This window comes from Benincasa hispida, chromosome 6 (genome assembly GCF_009727055.1).
Source record: "Benincasa hispida cultivar B227 chromosome 6, ASM972705v1, whole genome shotgun sequence".
In the NCBI taxonomy this organism is placed as follows: Eukaryota; Viridiplantae; Streptophyta; class Magnoliopsida; order Cucurbitales; family Cucurbitaceae; genus Benincasa; species Benincasa hispida.
Window position 1 is genome coordinate 50039515 of NC_052354.1, and position 24852 is coordinate 50064366.

Below are 24852 nucleotides of genomic sequence, written 5' to 3' on the forward strand. Positions count from 1 at the left end.
ACTTGAAGTCCAAAATTCCAAAAATGCCCTCCAACTAATAACAATTACTGAAATTCCAAATAATAAAGTTACTGAAATTACATTATTACTAAAAAAATGTGCGGGGTGTTACAGAAGATATTTGACTAAGGTTATCCTGCATTCAAGAAACCTACGGTAGGATCTAAAGCTTTTGATTGTGTGTTTATTAGTTATGGTCAAGATGTGTTGTGTACATATTTATGTGCTTAAATGATAGATCCGCAGGTGAATATAGGGATGCATAATTTTTTGTGCATGTTTTTCCATTGAAAAAAAGGAAAAACTGAATCTATTAGAATGTCTCATTGTGAGGATGTATTTGCTTTCATGCCTTCGTTGTCTAATAGTATGCATGAAACAAGAAATAATATAGTTTTTAGTAGTATGTCTGAATATGTAGATGTTAGCACTATGGATAAAATGCATGATATAGAACCTAGAAGAAGTAAGAGATAGAGAACTAACCAAAGTCTTATTTTTTAACTACTTTTTTAGTTGAAAGGCCAAATGATATTGACTGTTAGTTTGCATATATGTATATAATACATGAGGATCCTAAAACTTACCAAGAAACCTTAAGTTTTGCAGATTCTAGCTTATGGAAGGAAACAATTAAGAGTGAACTGGATTCTTTATCATGAACCAAACTTGGAACTTAGTAGATATTCCTAAAGGAAATAAATTTATTAAGTGCAAGTGGATTTTCGGAATGAAAACGAGGCCAGATGGTTTAGTTGAAAGATACAAGACTCGATTGGAAGTAGTAGGGTATACACAAAAAACAAGGTATTGAGTACTTTGACGTGTATTCCCCTGTAACAAAAATAGCTAGAATTAGAGTTTTCTTTTAACTCGTTTAGAAGTCCATTCTTGATCAATCTCTCAATTCTATTGAGATTTATGTCTCCTAATCTTAGGTGCTAAAGATGAACATTTTCTTTAGGAGAAATTTTCTGTCTTTTATTATGAGTTACCGTAGTCTTAAACAGTTCAATATTAAGGAGAGCTTTAGTGCTGACGGTCTTAGCACATAAAGATTATTTTCAAGATTTGCATAACAAACACTTGCTTCATTCTTGTAAACAAACACTTTATTTACATTAAAATTTAAAGAGTATTTCTGTTCAAGCAAATATTTTACAGAAATAAGGTTTCTTTTCAAGCTTGGAACCATATATACATTATCTAATAAAATACATGATTTATGTAAACAAATTCGAAGTCCTCCCACTGCCAAAATTGAGATGACGTACCCAGTTCCTACACGCATCGTCATCTCCTAGCCTCTAGTTGCCGCCAGGAACTAATTTCTTGAAATGAAAAACAAACATGGTTAGTGGCGTCTAAATCTATTACCCAGGCCGAGTCATCATTCTCCACTAAATAAGTCTCAAACACAAGTAAATCACATTTATCTTGCTTGGCATTCTTCTTTTTTACCAAATATTTGGGATAATTCCTCTTCCAATGTCCCTTCTGGTTGCAATGGAAATAAATTCCTTTTGCAAGCTTGGTTTTCTTGCCATTTTGGATAGCAGTTGGCGAGTTAGCTTTTCCCTTTCCACCTTTCCACCTTTCTTCTTCTTCTACTTTTTGGTGTTGGAAGAGGAAGACACAAACTTAGTTCCAAAGGTCAAACCTTCAAAGAACTTTTTGGTGGACGAGGCAACATTTGCCTCACCTTTTTGTTCCTTGACTTTCATCAAGGATTGGAAAGTTTGCAACTCGTTGAGCAAAGAGGTCAGGTTTAGTCAATTATGTTTATAATATCATTGCTATGGAACTAAAGGAAACTTTCAAGTAAAGTTTCCAAGATGAAGCTAACTTGACTAGCCTCATCAATGACATACCCACTCATCTTAGCCATATTAAAGTGGACCATTATGTTGAAAACATGTTTTCGAATAGTTGCCCCCTCTTGCATACGAGCATTGAAGATGAATTTAAGAGCATCATGCTTGAGTTATGCAGATGGTTATCCGAACATTCCCTCTGACTCCATGATCTCACGGGTAGTGAGCATGAGCTCATGCTTCTTGGCCAAGACTTCAGAAAGGCTTGCCAAGATATACGCTCAGGCCTTTTTATTTGCCTGTACGGTGCACTCGTATGCTTCCCGAACATTTCGAGCGACATTTTGAGCTGGGACTAGAGGACATTCCCCCACCAGGATAAATCTTAAATCATCAATGATCAGAACTGTATTAATAGTGTTTTTCTAGGTGATGTAATTATTGCTAGTTAATTTGTTGGCAACAAGCATATTTAATGTTGCGGAAGTCATTTTGGAAAAATTGCTGAAACATACAATTTATTTATATTAGTATTCATGCATTATCTAGTTTGAAAAACCAATCACATTTATCAAAATAATTTAACGCATCCTATGTGACATTTATTTTGCAATCATGTTTCAGTGAGGTAGTGTATAAGCCAATGTAGGGTGATCAGGTACCCCGTCACTAAAATGAGACCATCTGAACTAATATATAGAACAATTTCTTGTTCCTGTAAATATTAGTCACCATTGTTCGGTCCATAAATTGTTAACCAGTTTAATATTTTCTTGTAAGTGTAAGCCCTTACTTTAGATTCTAGATTCCTCTCCAATGAGCCAACTGTAGAGAAAAATCGATTGGGGTAAAAACTAAAGCAACCCTATCCATTTCTGGAGTTTGGGTAAATAGTCATTCAAATTCCATCCGTAGGGGGACACAAACAAATGTGCCTCAAGGCCGAACATGAAAATTTACTACAAACTAATGAGAGAGACTATGGAATGTGTTGACAGACGTCCTGCTCCTACTTACTACAAATACTCTCTCCATTCACCTTGGTATTGACCTATACAAACATCACCCATAGGGGGACACAAGAAAAGGTGCCTCGAGGCCGAGTATAGTTCTCACGATGTGAACTATGAAGGAGAAACGTGAAAAGAAAAAATGAAGTATCATATACCCAATTTTCTTCCACTGATAAATTATAAAAATTATAAAGTTACCTAAAGTAATGACATGGTTCATGCAATTCTCATTTCATTACTTAACATACATAACATTTATATACTAAAGTAATGAAATAAAATAATGACATTCATCCATACATTCTAACTATATATTATAACAATTATAATGTAACGATGCATGATAATGTCATTAATACATGCAAACATATATTATAACAATTATATTATATGATGCATGAACATGCTATAAAATTAAATAATGCAACTATATTATAACATTTATAATATTCATGATGCATGATTAAATGCATTACCTATGGTCGGATTTTCTATATGGCATACATTATGACGTATAATAAATAAAATTAAATCATACATCAAATGCATAATTTAAAGAACAATATATGGACCGAGATTGGACTCCTAAATAAATAATTAAATTAATTAATTAAAACTAACTATTACAACAAAAAGATTGTTGAATTGGACCAAAAGAAGAACCCAATCGTAAACCGCTTAAACCAAATTGCCCAAGCTTCACGACCGCACATTTTTTCTGTCTCGGAATGCTGCAACGCTAAGGAAAAATTTCCGTTCGCCCCTTTGTAGTGTTGCAACGTTAGGGAACAACATTGAAACGTTGTCGTACAATTACTTACTCTACAGTCGTGAATTGCTCCGATTTGGGTCTCGCTTTCTCCAGAATGTCGCCGAAAAACTCACAAACGACTAAAATAATGAATTAGAAACGCAATTTCAATAGTTAATGCCCAAAAACAAAGGGCTCTTACAAACCAATTTGTAAATTTAAAGCCATAAAATCTAAAGCCCAATCTCGAAAACATCCATAATTGTAAACCATCATCATCCATCAACATGAACAACAACAGTACAGTAATGCAAAATCCCACCATAATTTGAGTTTTAGTTTTGGAAAAATAAAAATTAGGAAGCAAAAACCTCCACTCCGATACCAATTGAAGGACTGTGAGGTCTATAGCAGAAGTGGGATTGATCCCAATTTTCAATTTTAAAAAAGAATTAAAACATAGTAACCTAAGTTATGCAATATTACCGAGAATATTTTACAACATGCTTCTAAAGGAGGAATTAATGTTAGAATAACACTTACACTTGAAGAACCAATTCTTCATGAATTTCCTCCCAATTGGTCATGTATTCTTCGTACAGAAACAAACCTCAACGTAGATACCACCATAAATGAGCCTCATGTATTCTCCTTAAGGGTAAGAATTACAGAGAGAGTTGTAGACTTCTCTGATTTTTGGAAGAGGGAGAGAAGATTTGAGAAAGAAAGAGTTTTCTGTATATTTTTTCACATGGAGATAAAAAACTGAACACACTTTGCTTCAGAAGCAAGGAAGAAGATCGAGATCCTGTAACTTCCTCTCCACATGTTTTTGAGAGAATTAAGGGGTCCATTTAATTTAGTTATATATATATATATATACACCATAACTTCCTCTCCACATGTTTTTGAGAGAGTTAAGGGGTCCATTTAATTTAATTATATCTATATAACTATATGTTATATCAAATATAACACATAACCTATAGTTTCTATATTGTATCAAATACAATATAACCTATAGTTTGTATTCTCTCAATCATTTATGGTATTTAATATAAATCAAGTTCATACTAAATTTAATTATATGAATCTAATCCATATAAATAGTATTTGAATCATATCCAAATATTTAATATCTCAAAATAAACTTTATATTATAATGTATAAAATACATTATAGTAATTATATCACATATAATTAATTTAAATTAATTATACCATATATAACAATCCCTCAATTAATTTGAAAAATTCTAAGTAATCCAAAATTAATTGTCAATAATCCCTGCTAAGTTACAGAGGGGACCTTATAGACCTGTAGATTGAAACTCCAACAGTATTTGAATAATTGATTAAACTCTTTTAATTAAATTATCCAACATCCATTAACTGTCGGTCACTCCACTAAAGACCGATAACTGCATTCTTTGCACTACAGATATATAACTGTGTCTATGAGATATAACCAGTTAACAGTGCGTTGACCCTTCACAAATTGTGTGTAAGTAACAGTTGGGCCATAATTACCATTCTCATCGGATCTAGTCTATTTTCCAACGACTGCACGCCTGAATTTAGAGGCTGCATTAACCTTGAGGAGCAACAGACATAGCGATTATTATTGAGATTGCACTGTAATTGCTTTCAGGATAGTGGTTTCTCCATGGCGTAATAACCCTTCGTGACATCTGTTCTAACACAAACTTTGGAATTAACATACACCAAATAATAATATTATATGATTTTACTACGATGTTAAATAACAATTAATTCTTCACACACAAACAAAAAAAAAAACCTCATATTCATTTCCATAATTTGATCGAACCGTATAAATCATTTCTTTAAGCATATGCTTAATGAACGTACGTAACTTAAAGAACTTCATTTTTAAATTGAAGAGAAAATTCAAACTTTACTACCTAGACCTACACTAAGATACGTCTACATCAAAATAATAATAATAAATGACTAGTCAAAATTGGGAATTCAATTGTTCATTGGGAAGAAAATTCCGAGGACGGCTAAAGAATGAAACAAGAGCCACATTAGCAATATTGATTTGAGTTGAAAAGTATGCACTTATGTTCTTCTATAAATTAAACCACTCTCCCAATTATTACATACAAAGAAAAAAAAAAAAAAAAGAACTACAAACACTTATAAGTGGGAGAGTTATTAGAGAGAATTAGAAAGCCAAATAATGGAGAAAGGAAGTATTATGATGATATTGGTGTTGGCTTTGGGGGTTTTGAGCATGGCAAATGCTCAAAGTGCCAATAATGTGAGAGCTACTTATCATTTGTACAACCCACAAAATATCAATTGGGACTACCTCAGAGCGAGTGTATATTGTGCAACATGGGATGCTAACAAGCCTTTGGAGTGGCGTCGTCGTTATGGTTGGACCGCTTTCTGCGGCCCTGTCGGCCCTCGTGGCCAAGCTTCTTGTGGACGTTGTTTGAGGGTAAGTAAATCTTCTTGTTGACGAGTTTTTAATTCAACTGCACATCTATAAGCATTTTTCGTTCATACAAAATCATCGTGTTTTAAAAGTAATCAGATCATCGGTTAGTCTATCATAAGAAAAAAGAAAGTTTTTGAAGCTGAAAAATTTTCATGGGGTATAATGCAGGTGACTAACACTGAAACGGGAGCTTCAACAATAGTGAGAATTGTTGATCAATGCTCAAATGGAGGGTTGGATTTGGATGTGAATGTGTTTAAACAGCTTGACACTAATGGAAATGGAAACTTCCGGGGCCATCTTACTGTCAACTATCAGTTTGTCAATTGCTAAGTTTCTACTTTAATAATTTCATTTCATTCTTCCTAGAAGAAGAAAGAAAATCATGTTCTAACGAATAAAGTATGAATAATAAAGTATGTAATAAAGGTTCCATTAATTTGTGAGCTTGATATAATTGAGAAAATAAAAAGAATTTATTACCCTATCCTTTTTATTTTTTTATTTTTTTTTATTTTTTTATTTTTTAACAACAACAGTAAGATGGAAGGTGGAACATTCAATCTCTAAGGAGGAAGGTTATGCCTATTAATGTTTGAGAATAGTTTTTTTTATAAAAAAAATTGCTTTCGAGTACTTTTTATCATATAAATACTTCAACTATATATAAAAAAAAGGTGTTAAATAATAGGGTTATACTAAACCAAAGTTTCCACGATACATGACTTTCTTTGATAATATTGTGTATATATAACACTCTAATCTCCTAAAGAACAAAACTAAGTCCGACTCTTTATTTTGTACCAACTAAATGATAAAAAAAAGGACGTATATAATTAAGCGGACAAAACAAAAAATAGGTAATGTAATACTCCGCACATTTTTAGTAATAATGTAATTTCAGTAACTTTATTATTTGGAATTTCAGTAATTATTATTAGTTGGAGGGCATTTTTGAAATTTTGAACTCAAGTGCGGGAATTTAATTGTTAGCATGAAATTATTCAATTTGAAATTCAATTTGAAAATTAATGGCAGGAATTAATTTTCTTTTGAAACGGAAAAGAATTCAATAGTAAAACGGAAAGGAATTAAATGTAATGGAATTTAATAGTAAAACGGAAAGGAATTAAATGTAATGAAATTTAATAGTATAAAACGGAAAGGAATTAAATGTAATTATATTTATTTCTTTTTTGTTTTATTATTATTATTATTATTTTTTATAAAAAGTCAAACCCCACCTCCCATCTGTTCGTTTTCTCCTTCCAATGAACAATGACAATGCCCACGATCTCTAACCAATGTCCTCTGACGTCATAACATACAACTTCAGCGGCAACAACGCTTGTGACTTAGATTTGAGTTACCCACTTCTTAATGGCTCCAAATTTCGAACAACAACCAATAAGGATTAAAGTTGTTTTGCATATTTGTTTGATTCAAGGTTCCATTGGGCAAGGAAAAGGTTGAGCTTCTAGTTTCTAGAGTTTGCGATTAGAGGTAAGTAATCTTACTACTGGAACCGCCGTTGTGCCGGTAAATTTATGATTGATGTTGAGGATTGTAAGACTAGTTACAAGGATAATTTTGATTGTTCTGAGATTTAATGGAATGTTTAGAAAAGATATATGAGCATGTGATAATATGACTGAAGCATGTTAATGTATGAGCATGATTTAGAATTTTATGAGACATATTAAAAGGACGATTGGGCATGACCCTAAATTATGAGTTAAGCGACACTACTACGGAAATGTCTTAAAGTTAGGTGAAAGTTGGAGCATTTTATTGATGTGCTTATTGATGTGATTTATTATGAAAGTGTGTAAGTCATATGATGTATTATGAAATTTCAAATGTTTGATTGTTACATGAGTTAGTGCATGAAAGTGATGTACTAGAGTGGATCCATTAATATTAGATTAATGACGTATGTTGAGGTTAACTAACCTGACCTTGATCAGGAGATTTTAGAGGATTCATGATTAGGTGAATGTTATATGTAATATGAAGTTAGATGCAATCTTTTTTCCTTTCCAGACTATGTGACTGCATGAAAGTGATGCACGTCCAAGGGCACTAGTACATGAAAGAAATGTACTAGGGCTGATGTGTATGAAAGTGATACATACCTAGAGGGTACTGGGGTGTACGAAAGAGGTACATATTCAGTGGGTTATGTGTATACGAAAGAGGTGTATATATAACTAGATGTACGAAAGAGGTACATACTCAGTAGGTTAGGTGTATACGAAAGAGGTGTATACTTAACCAGGTGTACGAAAGAGGTACACATTCAGTGGGTTATGTGTATACGAAAGAGGTGTATACATAACTATGTGTACAAAAGAGGTACGCATCTCTACATTTATAGAGAGGATCTACGGTGTACGAAAGAGGTACATACTCAGTGGGTTATGTGTATACGAAAGAGGTGTATACATAACTATGTGTACGAAAGAGGTACGCATCTCTACATTTATAGAGAGGATCTAGGGTGTACGAAAGAGGTACATACTTAGTGGGTTATGTGTATACGAAAGAGGTGTATACATAACTAGATGTACGAAAGAGGTACATACTCAGTAGGTTAGGTGTATACAAAAGAGGTGTATACTTAACCATGTATACGAAAGAGGTACACATTCAGTGGGTTATGTGTATACGAAAGAGGTGTATACATAACTAGACCTACAAAAGAGGTACATACTCAGTAGGTTAGGTGTATACGAAAGAGGTGTATACTTAACCATGTGTATGAAAGAAGTACACATTAAGTGGGTTATGTGTATATGAAAAAAGTGTATGCATAACCATGCGTTTGTAAGATATTGTATTTCCTTCGGGATTTACCAGAGGTTGTGGGTTCTATGGGACTTACTAGAGGTAGTGGGCATACTTAACTACAGTAGGATAGAAATCAGCCTTTCATGTATGTATTGTGTCCCATGAGGACTAGAGTAGTTTATATGTTTCACTAGAGGTAGGCATCTAGAGAACATAGATGCCTAGCCTGACCCCGGTAGTGGGGTTACTTACTGAGTATTTTATATTCACCCTTTCTCATATTTATGTTTCAGGTAAGGGCAAGGGCGCACTGGCGAATGACAAGAGGAATCCTTAAACGAGCCACTGGGGACTAGTTTTATGCTTCCGCTCATGAGATTTAAACTTCTTTTCATGTTTTTCTTAGTTTTCAGTGTTGATGTTTAAAACTTACTATTAAGAACCGCTTCCAGATTTATTTATTATCATTTATGATTTATGGGTACCCTATCATTGTTTTTAATATTTGAAATTAAATGCAAAGTCTTTTAAATTTACCTTATTTAATTAGCATTTATTTCACCATAATAGAGTGTCGTTTTAAGTTCCATGCATGCATGTGTTTAGTAACGATCTAACTTAAGTCCTAGGGGGTCGGGTCGTTACAGGTAAATTATCGATTTATACCTCTAAACTTTGAAGTTGTATTCAACGAAAATCTTAAACTAATAATTGTTTAAATTTGAACCCTGCACTTTTACAAGTATATTCATTTGTACCCCATTAGCTTTTGTTTAGATTAATTAAATATCACGCGGGACTTATAATTTTATCATTTAAACTTCTAAACTTTCATAAATGAATAAGTTTGGATTCTCAAGTAGTATATTCTTTATGGAAAATCATCCATTCCTCATATCCAAACGTCCCTTTTATTAATCTAACATTTAAAGAAGTTTTATACACACACGTAAGAATTGATGCATTATAGCAATTTAAATGGATAATTTTAATAGATTCTAATTTGATTCATCTACGAAAATTTTAAATTTTAAGTTGAAATAATTATAAATCACATAATATTATTTTAACGAAATATGGAGGAATAGAGTGTGAATTGACATATTTATGAAAGTCTAAGATTTAAATTGATACAAATAATAGCTCATCAGAGTTTTATTTGATACAAAGCTCTCAATGTTTTAAGACTTCAAATTGCAACACAACCTTCGAAATTTAAGAAATGCATTAAATCTCTTTTAATAATGTGATTGCGTTTAAATATATACTTTCTTGAATAATTTGTGAACTAAGTATAGTACTAGCTTGTGTGAAATATTCAACCAACTTTTGTATGGTGTTCAATGAATCCAAAGGACACTAAGATTTTGGTCAAGGAAGAAATTTGAACCAAATGACGAACAAATGAACGTGCTCAAAAGAAAATTCCAAGGGCGGCTAAGAATTGAATAAATGCTAATTTATTAAATTACTAGTTTAATTTATCGTAATAGACTATCGGATTTAGACAAGTCTGATTTGGCAATAATTTTGTTTTTAGTCTATTTTTAAAGGAAAAATTATATTTGTTTTCCCTCCTTAAATTTCATACTATAGTCTCCAATTTTTTTAAGAAACTCTTGAATTCATCTTTGAGAAATTTATACGGATTCATCAAATTTTGAGGTCCACTCGAAATTTGGCCCAGCTTTAAAAAACACTTGAATTTTGACCTAATTTTTAAAAACACTCGAATTTTAGCCTTCTGATGACATCAGTCGTGTGTGAAATGTCCGTTTAGTCCTCAAAACATTTAATGTCGCACACGCATCGCATATTCTCGCTCGTTCATCTCGTTTTGGTCTCATTCCTCTCATGCCTTCCTCTCGTTCTTTATTGGATAGATCAAACATTTTAAATTTTAAAATTCAGTCCGTTGACTTCTTCTTCTTCTTCCTCTTTCTTATGCCTTTCTTTTTCTTCTTCTTTCTGAATTCAAATGAAAGAAAAAACTCAAAGGAAAAAACTACAAAATTGATGAGAAAATACTAAAGGAAGAAACAAGAGAAAGTAGTGAGAAGAAGAAACGAGAGGAAGAAACAAGAGGAAAAATTCAAAAGAAGGGAAAAATCAAGGAAAAAATGATTGAGAACGACGCGAATTAGAGAGCGAGATGAAGGAATGAGTGAAAAAAGCGAGAAATCTGCATTGCGTTTGGTCTCGCACGTGATTTGGGGTTAAAATGGTACTTTTACACGTGGTTGACTTCATCAGGAGACCAATTTTCAAGCGTTTTTGAAAGGTGGGTCAAATTTTGAATAGGCCTCAAAATTTGATCCATCTGTACAAATTACTCTTGATCTTAGTCAAATTTTAAAAGCAAAATTAAGAAAATCAACATTTCTAGGCTCTTTTTGATAAGTTGAAACTTATCTTTGTTTTTGAAATTTGGCTAAGAATTAAAATGTTTTAGTTACGAAAAGTGAAAATCATGGTAAAGAAATTGTAATAAAATGAACATAATTTTTACAAAACTTAAGAACTAAGAACCAAAATGGTTACCAAACGAGAACTTAGTTTTTAACATTTGGTTCGGTTTTTAAAACATTTGTAGAAAGTGATTAAGTGTTTATAAGCTTAATTTAAAAAATCAAAAACTAAAAAATTAAATAGTTACTAAACGCGTCAATTTTTAAAATAGATTTTTAGGACTCATTTGGTAACCATTGATTTTTTTGTTTTTTAAAATTAAGTCTTTAGACATTACTTCTACCTCTAAATTTTTTTACTTAAAAAAATGTAAATTATTGTAAGAAATAAAGAAGAAATAAACTTAGTTTTCAAAAACCAAAAACGAAAAACGAAATAATTATCAAACAAGATTTTAATTTTTCATTTTTATATTTAATATATAGATCTCTAACTTGGATACATATTTTTAAGCTAAACTTTATAGATGTATACGCAAAATAGCAATGGATTCGTGGTTTGGTAGCTAATTAATATTACCAATTTTAGTGGACAAACAAGTCAAATTAAAAATATGAAAATAGAAAAATTAAAAAGAAAAAAGAATCCAAATCTAATCTTTGAGATATAAAATGTCAAAATTTCCAACCCTTTACGAATGATCAAAGCAAATGATTTTGAGTTTGGTTCCATTTTATTTTGCGTATGGGAGACGATCGTTACAAGGGTTGAATGGTATGAATACATCCAAATTCCAAAAATCCCAAAAATTTTACTTTTATGTGATCACGTAACTTGTGGTTTTCATTACACATAATTCATTATTAATTAAAATAATTATTTCTTCGTAGATCGTAACAACTATTCTTGATGTATGATAATAGTTGTATTTTTATCATATCTCTAAAAAAATGAAGTTACAATTTTACTCTTAAATTTTAAATTGTAAAATTCAATTCCTTATCTCAAGTGGACTTTTCGTTACCCATTTATTAAACTTTTTTAACCCACTTCTGACTTTAGCATCCCAATGAAGCCAAAGTCACGCACCTTGTTTTTTTTTTTTTTTTTTTCTTATTTTTCCTTAAAAAAAAAAATAAACAAACAAACAATGACGACTAGTTATGGGGAGACCCAATTGTTGCCCTTAAGAGATATTTGGCTCATAGGATTGGAATTGGCTGGACTTAGCATTTAAAGCCAAGGCCACGTTTGGCCTAAGGAGTAGATATTCCAGGGTTTACATTCAGAATTCCAATGAGGTAATTTGGTAGGATTTCTCATTTCATACGTGATATACCACCAGCTCTCATCGTCTATTATTTCTCCATTTCTCTTCTCCGTTTTTCTTAGTGAAACCCAGATATGTATTCCTCCACTGAAGCCCTAACTCTCCTTTCCTCCTTGTTGCCTTGCATGTCAACCGATGCTCCTTAGAGGTACATAATCCACTTCTTTCTGTGTTTTGTTGGCTCTTCCTCTTTCAATCTATTTGCAATTTCTTTCCTGTTGACCTTAATTTCAACTCTCTCTTCTCTTCCTTTTTTCTTGACCTTTTTTTTTTGCGACCATTTTTTTAGACACAGTTTGTTAACAATTTTTAGAACATTTTGTTATCTTTTCTTAACCACAATTTGTTCACAATTTTTAGAACATTTTGTTAACTTTTCTTTAGTCACAGTTTGATGTTTCATTGATGGTTTGTGGTGTTCATTGATTCAATTTTTAGAATATCACGAACATTTTGTTATCTGTCTTTTTCATCCCAATAGTTCCAATTATCAAATTTATACATTTTTTTCGGATTTATTCTTCTTTCTTCCAATCGATATCTACAATATCTTTAATATCTCTTGATTTGTTTTGATTGATGAGTAAATCAAAATTTATCTCTCCTTATTTTGGGTACTACAAATCTACTCCTTTTGTTTAGATTAACTCTCTTAGAAACTTCCTTCCATTGATTAGAGTCCACCTACCCTTGCCACCTCTTAGAAGAAAATTTGTTGTGGTTCCTTTGTTGTTGTTTTCTTTTGGGAATGTGAGACACATTAAAATACCATAACCTTAGAGGCGTGGCATGAGGTTGGATTTCGATGATTGAAGTTTGGTGGGCGAGGTCCCTTGATCTACATAATACATGTTAATTTCTAACTCAAGACCGATGATGAGTAATTTGTTATAGGATTTCCTATTCAATGACTACACTACAAATTCTACCGAAGGCCTCTGTTATTTTAATTACATGATTTGTTTTTTTTCTTTGTTGAACTACATGTGGTTGATGGGAAGGGTTTACATCCGATTCGAGGGTACTTAGAGATGCAGTATCACGACCAACTGGTTTAAAAGTCCCAAGGGATAAGATGATGCATTCTCTTTTCTTCAGATAGTGGTGTTGTTGGGTTTTATGTCCTAAAACTCGTGGTTTGTAAAAAATGGAACTTATACTGAAAGTTCAATAAAGATGTTATTGAATAGATGTTTTTCTTATTAGAAATCCAATAAACCTAAAAGTCTCTTGATTATTGGATGAGTACTTGAACTTTATGTGAAGACGTAAAAGTGGACCAGGTTTGAGTAAATAGTCAAAATGATCTATAGTATATGAATAAGGTTGGGTACTTTATTCTGGTAACACTATTGAATGCAGTTTTCTCTGTAGCTAATTGAAGGATCTTTTACCGAAGAGTTCCATGAGCGCGTTCGGATCGCTCCGATCTCACCGTGACCGAAATACACATTATACATTCAAAACAAACAGTTATGCAAAAAAACACTAATTATCGGCACGCTATAAACAACAAAGTAACAAGGGAAAGAGTGCCATACCAGTTAAAGACATTCTTCAAACTTCAGCACTTAAAGCAGCGGAAACCTTCCATGCGATCTACCAACGCCTAGCAGCAGCGTCAACAACAGCAGCATGAACAACTGCACGAACACGAACTCCGCGGAGACGACACCTCCAATAAAGAGCCCCGGGTATTCTCGAAGTGAGAACCCAAAGCGTGGTCTTTGGTGAATTTGGTAGAGGAAGGAGGAAACACAAATCGTGTAGGCGATAAGTAAGTGGGAGGGAAAAAGACCCTATCGCATAGCAGAAATGCTTATCGTTTAGGATGAGCTACACGATCATGTAGGATTTACTGAACGATCGTTTAGGAAAAGGCATACGATCATTTAGTAAAATCGACACACTATACGATCGTTTAGAGAAGCTATCCGATCGAGTAGGAAATAACGTGCGATCGTTTAGGCGCGAGGTTACTATCGCATAAGCTCTCGATTCTTTAAGCGATCGTTCTTTATTTTCCAACGTGCGCTTGTGAATTCTTTTTGGGCGATTTGAAGAAAAATGAAAACTCATCGGTTACAATAACCAACGTTGCCCCACTAACCCACGTCCGAACGTGAATTTTGGATTAATTACCATATAATTAATCAATTAATTAATTAATAAATATAATCATATTATATTTTTATTCTACAGTTTGATATCACATATCTACTATAGTATTTTCTCCTGTACTTGATATAAATCATATTTATATCAAAACAATGTATCTCATACATTTAGCCAATTATATTATATATAATTAACCAGTCCAACTATATCAAATATAATCGAACTTCTTCTTGTCAATTTGAACATTTCAAATTATTAACCCAAATACTGGTTCTCGACTTTATCCAAGCTACCTAGGGGACCTAATGAACCTGTGGCTCGAAGCTCCAACGGTTTGTGAATAGCTGACTAAACTCTTTAGCCACGAGATCCACCATCCGTTAACTGTCAGGCATTCCACTAAAGACCAACAGCTGAACTCTTCTTACCACAGATATATTTTTGTGTCCATTGGATATAACCAATCATGAGTACAATGAGCCTTCATAGATGCTTGTAAGTACATCTGGGTCAAATTACCGTTATGCCCCTGTAGTTGCATCTCACACCTTAAGTACCACTGATTCCTCTAATGAACAATACAACATAGTCCAACTATATGTGAAAACCTCTCGGGCCAAGAGAAGGTGTGTGGCGCCACATTGTTCAAGCCCCGGAATCAGCCCTTATGGGAGCTATCTATCTGCTTACCCCTACCTCAGGGAAGGAGTGAATTCCATCTTGTGTAGCAGAGTTCCAAACTCTCAAATCAGACGAATCCCTAAAATGGTAGGTTTGAATCGGCGACCTGGCCACTCGCACCCATACAAATCAAAGAACTGCCCTCAATGGCAGGAGTTCCCAACTCACTCAGAATTGAGGTCATGTTACCTATGGTTATCGTAGTGAAGTGAAGTCTCTGTCATGAACGGTGTTATATAACGAGACGTTAACACTTTGTGGCCAGGTCTTATACAAACTCTTTGTATAGGATGCCTCCATTCGTATGTTCCCAATACGAATGATCAGGATCAGATCATATGTGACAAGTCACAACACTTGTGACCATTCCATAAAGTAGGTCACATCTGTAACGTTACCAGGATAAGGTTTCCCTCCTATATCCATGTACTACAGACTATTTTTGGTTATCACTCAAGACATGATTCACTAGTATGTCACCACATACATGCTTGAGCCATATACAGATAACCAGGGATTTTATGTTTATTGGTTTGTGGTAAAGTAAATAAAATAAGTAATTGAGCAAAAATACAAGATGTGAAGTAAATATCATATATTAACAACACAAGCGTTCGTACAAACTTTTTACAAACTACAGGACACGAGACTTTAGGGCATCAACCCCAATAGTTACAAGGAGTTGTAAAGTGCTACAAACAAAATGATCCTAATTCGTTCATGTTGGGACATGAGAAGTGGGGTGTCCTCGTGCAAAAGAGTTGTGCAAGATCGGAGCACGAAATTAGTCACTCTTACTTTATAACATAGTTTACTGTTTAAGATTGACTATTTCAAAGCGATGGCATAGGTAACTTGACCCTAATCCTGAGCTAACTATGAACTTCTGTTTATTTGGAAATATCCTTAGATTTGCATAGGTGAGGGTTGGCTCAACAGCATCAGCTCAATAAACCTCATATTTCAGGGGTAAGACCGGATAGATAACTGGGGACATAAGGTACAAGACAAAATTCACTCCTACTCGCTTTTGGGGATAGTAGAGAGGTTGTTTCCTTAAGTGCCGATTCTGAGTCTTGAACAAGGGGCCCCACCTTCTCATTGGCTCAAGAGGGACCTGGTTTTGTTGATCGGATCATAAAAAAATTATTCATTAGGGGATCAGTGGGGACTTAAGGAACAAGAGATAATTTTGGGGGTAAAATAGATATTTGACCAAACCGTTATTACGAAGAACCTGTGAAGTGTTGACTTACTAATTATGGTTATGTCATGTGGACATAATATATCTATGGAGTTCAACTATGGGCTTTTGTGGAGTGACCCATTGGTTAAAGAATAGGGGTTAGATCAGTCTAACGAGTTTAGCTGATTAATCTTGGATCGTTGGAGCCCATGATCTGTAGGTCCATGAGGTCCCTTTACTAGCTCAAAAATGAATTAGCCCTAGAGTAGCATGATAAGTTAATTTGAAACGTTCAAATTAGAATCAAACGAATTGGAGAATATATATTTAAATATGATTTAAATATATGAAGATGGATTTGTGTAAAATTAATTTAATATTGGATATTAAATTAATTAGAATTATTTAAATTGTTTAAATAATTATTTATTAATTTTATTAGAAATTAATTTATAAAATTAATAAATTTTTATTTTAGAAAAAAAATATGATTTTAAATCAATTTTGGATTTTGAAAAAGAAAATTACACAAAATGGAAAAATTGGATTTTTCCACCTTCATCTTCAAAGTTGCTCACAAAAAACCCATTATCTTCAACCTTCAATAAATCTCTCTGCATAATATGCAATATATTGAAGAGATTGGAGTAAAGTTGAAGTGATGCAACCGATTGAATTTTTCTAAAATTCGGGTAGAAGAAAGTGTTCTTCATTTGGGTTGCTGCAGTGAGCATTCTCCAAGTTCCCTTTGATTCCAACTTATTTTGAGTCTCACAAATCAATCTAGAGTACCAAAAGAATAATAAAAAAGATCTTGTGGTGGTCTACACAAAGATTTGGAGGATTTAGCAGCTGAAAATCGAGATTTCAACGGTTCTTCAAAGGTATGTCTTGAAACCCATTAAATTCTGTTATGAGCATGTTTTCTTTTCTGCCAAAATTAATGAATTAGAGTGCTTATCGATCCTCGTCGCTTCCGCTACGTGCTATACCATCGCAACAATTGGTATCAAAGCATCAAATAAGCATTCAATTCGGTTTAATTTTGGTTTTGTGGGTGTTTTATATGAAAAATATGAAACTGTTGTACTGATATGGTTTTCTGAGTTTTGGCCTTTAATTTCTCGTTAAATTTGTAATTATCTTTTGTTTGATAAGCTTATATGTCTTCTGAAGAGTCTATAATTTATTTGGAGTCATTAGAGTTGAAATTAAGCTGTAATTTGAAGAAACAAGCGAAAAGGTTGAGTTGCAGATTCCAGAAAATCAGCCTCTGTTCATATCGTAGTTAAGCTTCAGTAGCTAAACGATCATTTAGCTTCATGCGTTAGACGATGTGAAGAAAAGCTAAATGATCGTGTAGCTTCGGGTGTTGATTGTTTAGGTGTTGTGAGCTAGACGATCGTGTACCTATTGGAGCTAAGCGATGCGTTGTGTTGCTATACGATAACACTACATGATCGTGTAGCTTCAGGTGGGAGCTAAGCGATGTGGTGAAGAGCTATACGATAGCGTTGTATGATTGCTTACCACGATCATTTACCTTTAATTAGGAGTTAAATGATATGTTGAAATGCTATGCGATAGCACTAAGCGATCATTTACCTTTATGCGGATGTTAAGCGATGCGTTAAGTTGCTATGCGATAACACTAAGTGATCGTTTATATATGCACGGCAGCTGGGCAATGTGTCGAGAGCTATGCGATAGCACTAAGAGATCAATTACCTTTGTGCGTGCACTAAACAATCAAGATGTGGTGTTAGACGATGACACTAAGTGATCATGTAGTAAATGTCTATGCTAAACGATGGAGCTATGCAATAGTGTTGGACACTAAGTGATCGTATAGCGTCCTTTGGCACTAGACGATGACATTATACGATAGAAGGAAAACACTACACGATCGTGTACCTTGATCAGGAGCTATACGATAGTTGCTAAACGATCAGGAAAATGCATGACGATGGTCGTCAATTCTAAACGATTAGCCTTAGCGAGATTTTGAGCGAGAGCAAGAGCAGCCGGTTCGACCAATTCTCTTGAGGTCTGGTCTGGTTCAGCTTCAAATAGTTTGTGGCTAGTCCAGTTCAGACTTTGCTGGTCCAGTTCAAGCCGTTTGGTGCGGTTCGAGCAGTGTTGAAACTCTTTTTGTAATAGTTAGGCTTTTGTTTGCATGTTTTTGCCAAAACTAAAACCATATCAGTTTGTGTTCAATTATTTATGCATTAGATGTATGTTATAGTTAAATAAATCTTGTATATATATATAGTACGTGTAGGATTGTATCAACAGTAGTGAAAGCACAAGGATCATTTAAACACTTAAATTCACTAATTTTGGCAAAATATAAAGCATGCTCTTGGAGAAACAAGTAAGTTTCAAGACATATCTCTTGTAGAACTTCTTCAAAGCTCCTTCATCAGTTGTTATCTTCTCCAAATCTCATTGTAGACCATCTCAAGATCTTCCCCACTATTCTCTTGGTACTCTAGATTGAGTTGTGGGACTCAAAACAAGCTTAAATCAAGGGTAGAAGGAGAAAAGTTCATTGCAGAAAATTAGTTGAAGAATTCTTTCTTCAAACCAAATTTTCTCTCAAAATCTCTATAGATTGCATACCCGATTTTCACTCCAATGTCATCACTATATTGCAATCAACATGCAAAGGAGTGAGTTGCATGACTTGCAGCTCATGCTTGAAGAAGACAAATCCAAAGCAAATTCTTCCTGTGTGAGATACTACAAAGATGGATAATGAAAAAACTCTTTATTCCATTTTAGTGCTTTATTTGTTTTTTTTTCTCCTTTTCAATTTTATCATAAAAAAAATTTGGTTTAAAAAATCTATTTTGATTTTAAAAAATAAAAATTAATTAATTTCATAAATTAATAATTAAATAAAACTTAATCAATTTAATATCAAATATTAAATTAGTTTTAACACATATCCATCTTTATATATTTAAATCATATTTAAATATATAAATTCTCCTATTCCATTTAATTCTAAAATTAAACATGTAATTATATCTCATATAATTATTAATTTCCTTAATTCTAATTTGAACGTTTCAAATTAACTTATCACACTATTTTAGAGCTAGTCCGTTACGAGCTAGTAGGGGGACCTCGCAAACCTACAGATCATGGGCTTCAACGATCCAAGATTAATTGGCTAAACTCATTAGACCAGATTAATCTCCATTCGTTAAATAATGGGTCACTCCACTAAAGCCCATAGTTGAACTCCTCTCACTGTAGATATATTATGTCTACATGATTTAACCATAATCAGTAAGTCGACTCTTCACAGGTTATTCCTAACAACGGCTGGGTCAAATATCTGTTTTACCCCTAAGATTACATCTTATTCCTCAAGTTCCTACTAATCCTCTAATGAACAATGGTTTGTGATTCAATCACTAAACCAAACTTTCTTAGCCTAATGAGAGGGTGGGGCCCTTTGTTCAAGACCTGGATTCAGTACTTGAGAGAACAACCTTTCTCTTATCCCTAAATCGGGTAGGCGTGAACTTTGTCTTGCACTCTATGTCCCCAGCTATCTATCTGGTCTTACCCCTAAAATGGGAGTCTTATTGAGCAGGCGCTGTTGAGCCAATCCTCAACTATGCAAATCTAAGGGCAATCCTGAATAAACAGAAGTTCATAGTTAGCTCAGGATTAAGATCGAGTTACCTAGGTGATCTAGGTGAAATAGTCAATCTTAAACAGTAAACAACGTTATAAAGTAAGAGTGACTTATTTCTTAGTCCTGATCTTATGTAAACTCATTGCATAAGACGCCCCCGCTCCTCATGTCATAACATGTACGAATTAGGATCACATCGTATGTAGCATTCTACAACTCTCTATAACAACTACAGAGTAGGCCGCATCCAATGGTGTTACCAGAATAAGGTAGCCAACCTTATTCATGTACCATAGATCATTTTGACTATTTACTCGAATCTAATCCACTCTTATGTGTCCACATAAAGTTCAAGTACTCATACAATTGTCATGAGTCTTAGTTTATAAGATTTAGACTTTTGTACAATTTATGAAATCGATAACAAGTCTATTGGTCATAGAAAATGTTTATTATTTTACAAACTGCGAGTTTTTAGGACATAAAAACCCAACAGTATGCCATTTAGATTTAAAATCTCACCTTAGGAAGCATGCAACATGCATTGAAAGTATGTTATAAATTGTTATATTATATAGTATGCATGTTAGGGTTTTTGTATTTAATATAAGTGTTATATTAGATATTGAATGCCTAAATGTTGTAGATATTTAGCAGTCTAAAGCTTTATAAGTTTTTATAAAATTGGGTTAGATTTTTAAAATCCATAATGAAGAATAGCTACATGCTCACGTAGGTTAACCACTTGTTTTAATAGTTAAAATAAGTCGTTAAACTTGTAAAACTGGGGTTACAAACTCAATCGGTATATAATCCTATCAAAGGCTGGGGGTATTTAAGTTGACGGTCTATAGAATACCTTTTACCTGGGGATTATGGTCGAATAATTGAGCGTTGGTAACTGGTTTTATGAGTATTCGTGAGCGATGTGAGGTAATTTATCACCTAAACATCGTAGGTTAAGTCCATTTATAAGAGTTATATTTGGATAAACCACATAGACTTAGGGTTGATTTTATTAGCCGAAAAAGAACCTAAGTATAAATTTACCCAAAAAATTAGAACACTTCAGTGGTAGTTAATAACTTCTATATGATAGAGTTATTATAAAACTTCAGTGGGAGATTAATAACCTATACGATATTTATTCTTAGCTCTCGCGTCCCTAAGAGTTCACAGTCTAGATTTAAGCGGTACTTTGTGTCACCCTAGGAGTGACCTTCATTCAGAAAGTACTTTTTAGCTTAAATTTAGATTTTGGTGAATAAGGAGAAGTTGTTCGAACTGAAATCAAATGTACGATTTCAAACTACCACGTCTCCACATAGTTCACACCGTGAGATTCATATGACGCTTCGTGTCACCCTGGGAGTGACCTCCATTCGGAAAGTGAATGTATGAGTCAATATCAAGGTGAACGGAGGAAGTAGTTCATAGTAAGTGGGTGAAGGAAATGTGTCAACATATCCTACGGTCTCCTCCATTAGTCTGAATCGTGAGATTCCTATGTTGCGCCTGCTGGTTAGCTTTAAGCGGCCCTTTGCTAGTCTTTTAACAACGGTTATCCTTTCGGAGGTTTGTAACATAGGATTCAGAATAACCCAAACTTCAGTAAAATGAATAAGGTCTTATAGTTCCATTTTGGGTATTGTCTTCTATTTTGGAGACATACTCATACCATTCTATAAGACCCAAAAATGGCAGGTCTTCACTTACAGAATTATTAAGTGTTAATAATTTCTGACCAAAAGCAGTACCTAAATAAATGACTATCGAAATATGAGTTATTCTAAAGATAGTATTTAGACAAGAATGTCTTGATGTAGTATCGTTGCAAAAAAATAATCTTGGGTACATTATTAAAATTGCTAAAACATGATTGGATTTATAATTTCAGAATGATGAGTTCAATAATACAAGCGTTGGCATCAGATAAAATCATTAGGGATAATTACATAACTTGAAAATTAAATTTGAATATGATATTTGTGATAGACGATTTTTGGTTTGTCTTAACTGAAGGTTGTCCTCCCATTCCTAGCTCTAACACAAACTAAAATGTTCGGGATAGGTATGATAGATAGGTCAGGGCTAATGATAAAGCCCGTGTTTATATCTTTGCCAGCCTATCTGATGTCTTGGCAAAAAAACATGAGGATATGAGTACTGCCAAAGTGATTATGGAATCTTTTCGAGGGATGTTTGGACAACCTTCCTTCACCCTGAGGCATGATACCATCAAGTATGTTTACAACAGTCGCATCAAAGAGGGGACCAATATTCGTAAACATGTCCTGGACATGATGATCCACTTTAATGTGGCAGAAGTAAATAGTACTGTCATGGACGAGAGAAGTCAAGTTGATTTTATTATAGAATTTCTTCCGAAGAATTTTATACAATTCTGTACGAATGCATTAATGAATAAAATTGAATACAGTTTGACTACTCTATTGAATGAGCTGGGCTTACCAGACAATGTTGAGAACAAAGGGTCTGGAGTGAGAAGTAAATGTTACTACTTCCGAGAAGAGAGGAATGTCCTCCAAGCCTGATATTGTCTCATCTTCAAAGAATAAGAGTATTCCTGTGAATAAGAGTAAAGGGAAAGGGAAGAAGAAGCTTGCTGGAAAGAAAGGCGAGGATAACACTACAGATAAAGGGAAATGTTTCCACTGCAACGAAGAAGGGCACTGGAGGAGAAACTACCCTCAGTATCTTACTGAGAAGAAAGCAGAGAAAGGTAATCAGGTTAACTAGTCCCTGGGACCATTTGCTCAGCTTATCTAGTGGGATAAGTTGCTACTTGATCTTACTGTTTTTGTAAATCTTGTAGAACAAATTGTATATATTTTTGTGATAAGTGAAATGTTCATTTACAAAAATTATGTTTGTTCTAGTAACTTCTGTTAAGAGTCAAACTATTAAAAAGTTATTTGTAAATATTCAGATATTTAAATGGCTAGATCAAAGTATTGAAAATTTAAAGATTTCTAGATCTGACTGTTAACAAAGAGTTATTGAGACAGGTCAGATGCGTCTTAATCAAAGAGTTGAGAGTACCTCAATGTAATGGGAGGAAAGTGTGCTTCCTGGCCATTATTGAGAATAAGATACATCCCCATATAGTTTATTCAAAAGCCTATTGTATACTAAACAATGTTTACAATGATTCTCTCAGCTAAAGTGTTTGAGAATCACCTAGTAGGACTAGGAATACTAGACTAATAACCTAGGGCAAGTGGGAGAAATATTAGGTATGGGATACCAAATGGTAAATGATGGGTATGGGATACCCTAGTTTATTGTATTTCTCTATAAAACTCAGAAACTCAGTCTTATATATCGGATATATAAGTTACCACTGGAGTTTTAGCCCAAGTGGGAATTTATTGGGTTTTATGTCCTAAAACTCGTGGTTTGTAAACAATGGAACTTATATTGAAAGTTCAATAAAGGTGTTATTGAATAGATGTTTTGCTTATTAGAAATTCAATAAACCTAAAAGTCCCTTGACTATTGGATGAGTACTTGAACTTTATGTGGAGACATAAAGGTGGATCAGATTCGATTAAATAGTCAAAATGATCTATAGTATATGAATAAGATTGGGTACCTTATTCTAGTAACACTATTGGATGCGACCTGCTCTGCAGTTGTTACAAAGAGTTGTAAAGTGCTACAAACAAAGTGATCCTAATTCGTTCATGTTGGGACATGAAGAATGGGGGCGTCTTTGTACAAAAGGGCTTGTGCAATATCAGACCACGAAATTAGTCACTCTTACTTTATAAACGTTGTTTACTATTTAAGACTGACTATTTCAAAGTGATGACCTAGGTAACTTGACCTTAATCTTGAGTTAACTATGAACTTCTATTTATTTGGAATTATCCTTAGATTTTCATAGGTAAGAGTTGGTTCAACAGTACTGACTCAATAAACCCCCTATTTCAGGGGTAAGACTGGATAGATAGCTGGAGACATAAGTTACAAGATGGAATTCACTCCTACTCGCTTTTAGGGACAGTAGAGACGTTGTTCCCTTAAGTGCTGATTTTGAATCTTGAACAAGGGGCCATGCCCTCTCATTGATCCGAGAGGGACTCGGTTTTGTTGATTGGATCACAAAACAATTATTCATTAGGGGATCAATGGGGACTTAAGGAACCAGAGGTAATTTCGAGGGTAAAACAGAGATTTGATCCAACCGTTATTATGAACAACCTGTGAAGGGTGGACTTACTAATCATTGTTATATCGAGTGGATATAAAATATCTATAGTGAGGGGAGTTCAACTATGGACTTTAGTTGAGTGACCCATTAATTAACGAATGAGGGTTAGATCAGTCTAATTAATTTAGCCGATTAATCTCGTATCGTTGGAGCTCATGATCTATAAGTCTACGAGGTCCCTCTACTAACTTGGAAATGGATTAGCTTTAGAGTAGCGTGATAAGTTAATTTGAAACGTTCAAATTAGAATCAAACGGAATTGGAGAATATATATTTAAATATGATTTAAATATATGAAGATGAATTTGTGTAAAATTAATTTAATATTGAATTATAAATTAATTAGAATTATTTAAATTTTTTAAATAATTATTTATTAATTTTATTAGAAAATTAATTTAT

General features: G+C 33.6%; 1 protein-coding gene across 1 annotated transcript; it reads left to right on the top strand.

Annotated features, from left to right (window-relative positions):
- The first annotated feature begins 5693 nt into the window (after positions 1-5693).
- LOC120080091 (pathogenesis-related protein PR-4-like) lies at positions 5694-6534 on the top strand. The gene is made up of 2 exons (XM_039034647.1): positions 5694-6047; positions 6216-6534. Exons 1-2 carry the CDS (start codon positions 5784-5786, stop codon positions 6378-6380), a joined length of 429 nt encoding a protein of 142 aa, XP_038890575.1. The 5' UTR covers positions 5694-5783; the 3' UTR covers positions 6381-6534.
- Positions 6535-24852: the final 18318 nt, after the last annotated feature.

Bases quoted from the DNA above. Each gene is read 5' to 3' on its own strand.
- LOC120080091 (XM_039034647.1), top strand. From the start codon at position 5,784: ATGGAGAAAGGAAGTATTATGATGATATTGGTGTTGGCTTTGGGGGTT. The intron at 6,048-6,215 runs GTAAGTAAATCT...GGTATAATGCAG, and splicing joins CTTGTGGACGTTGTTTGAGG to GTGACTAACACTGAAACGGG.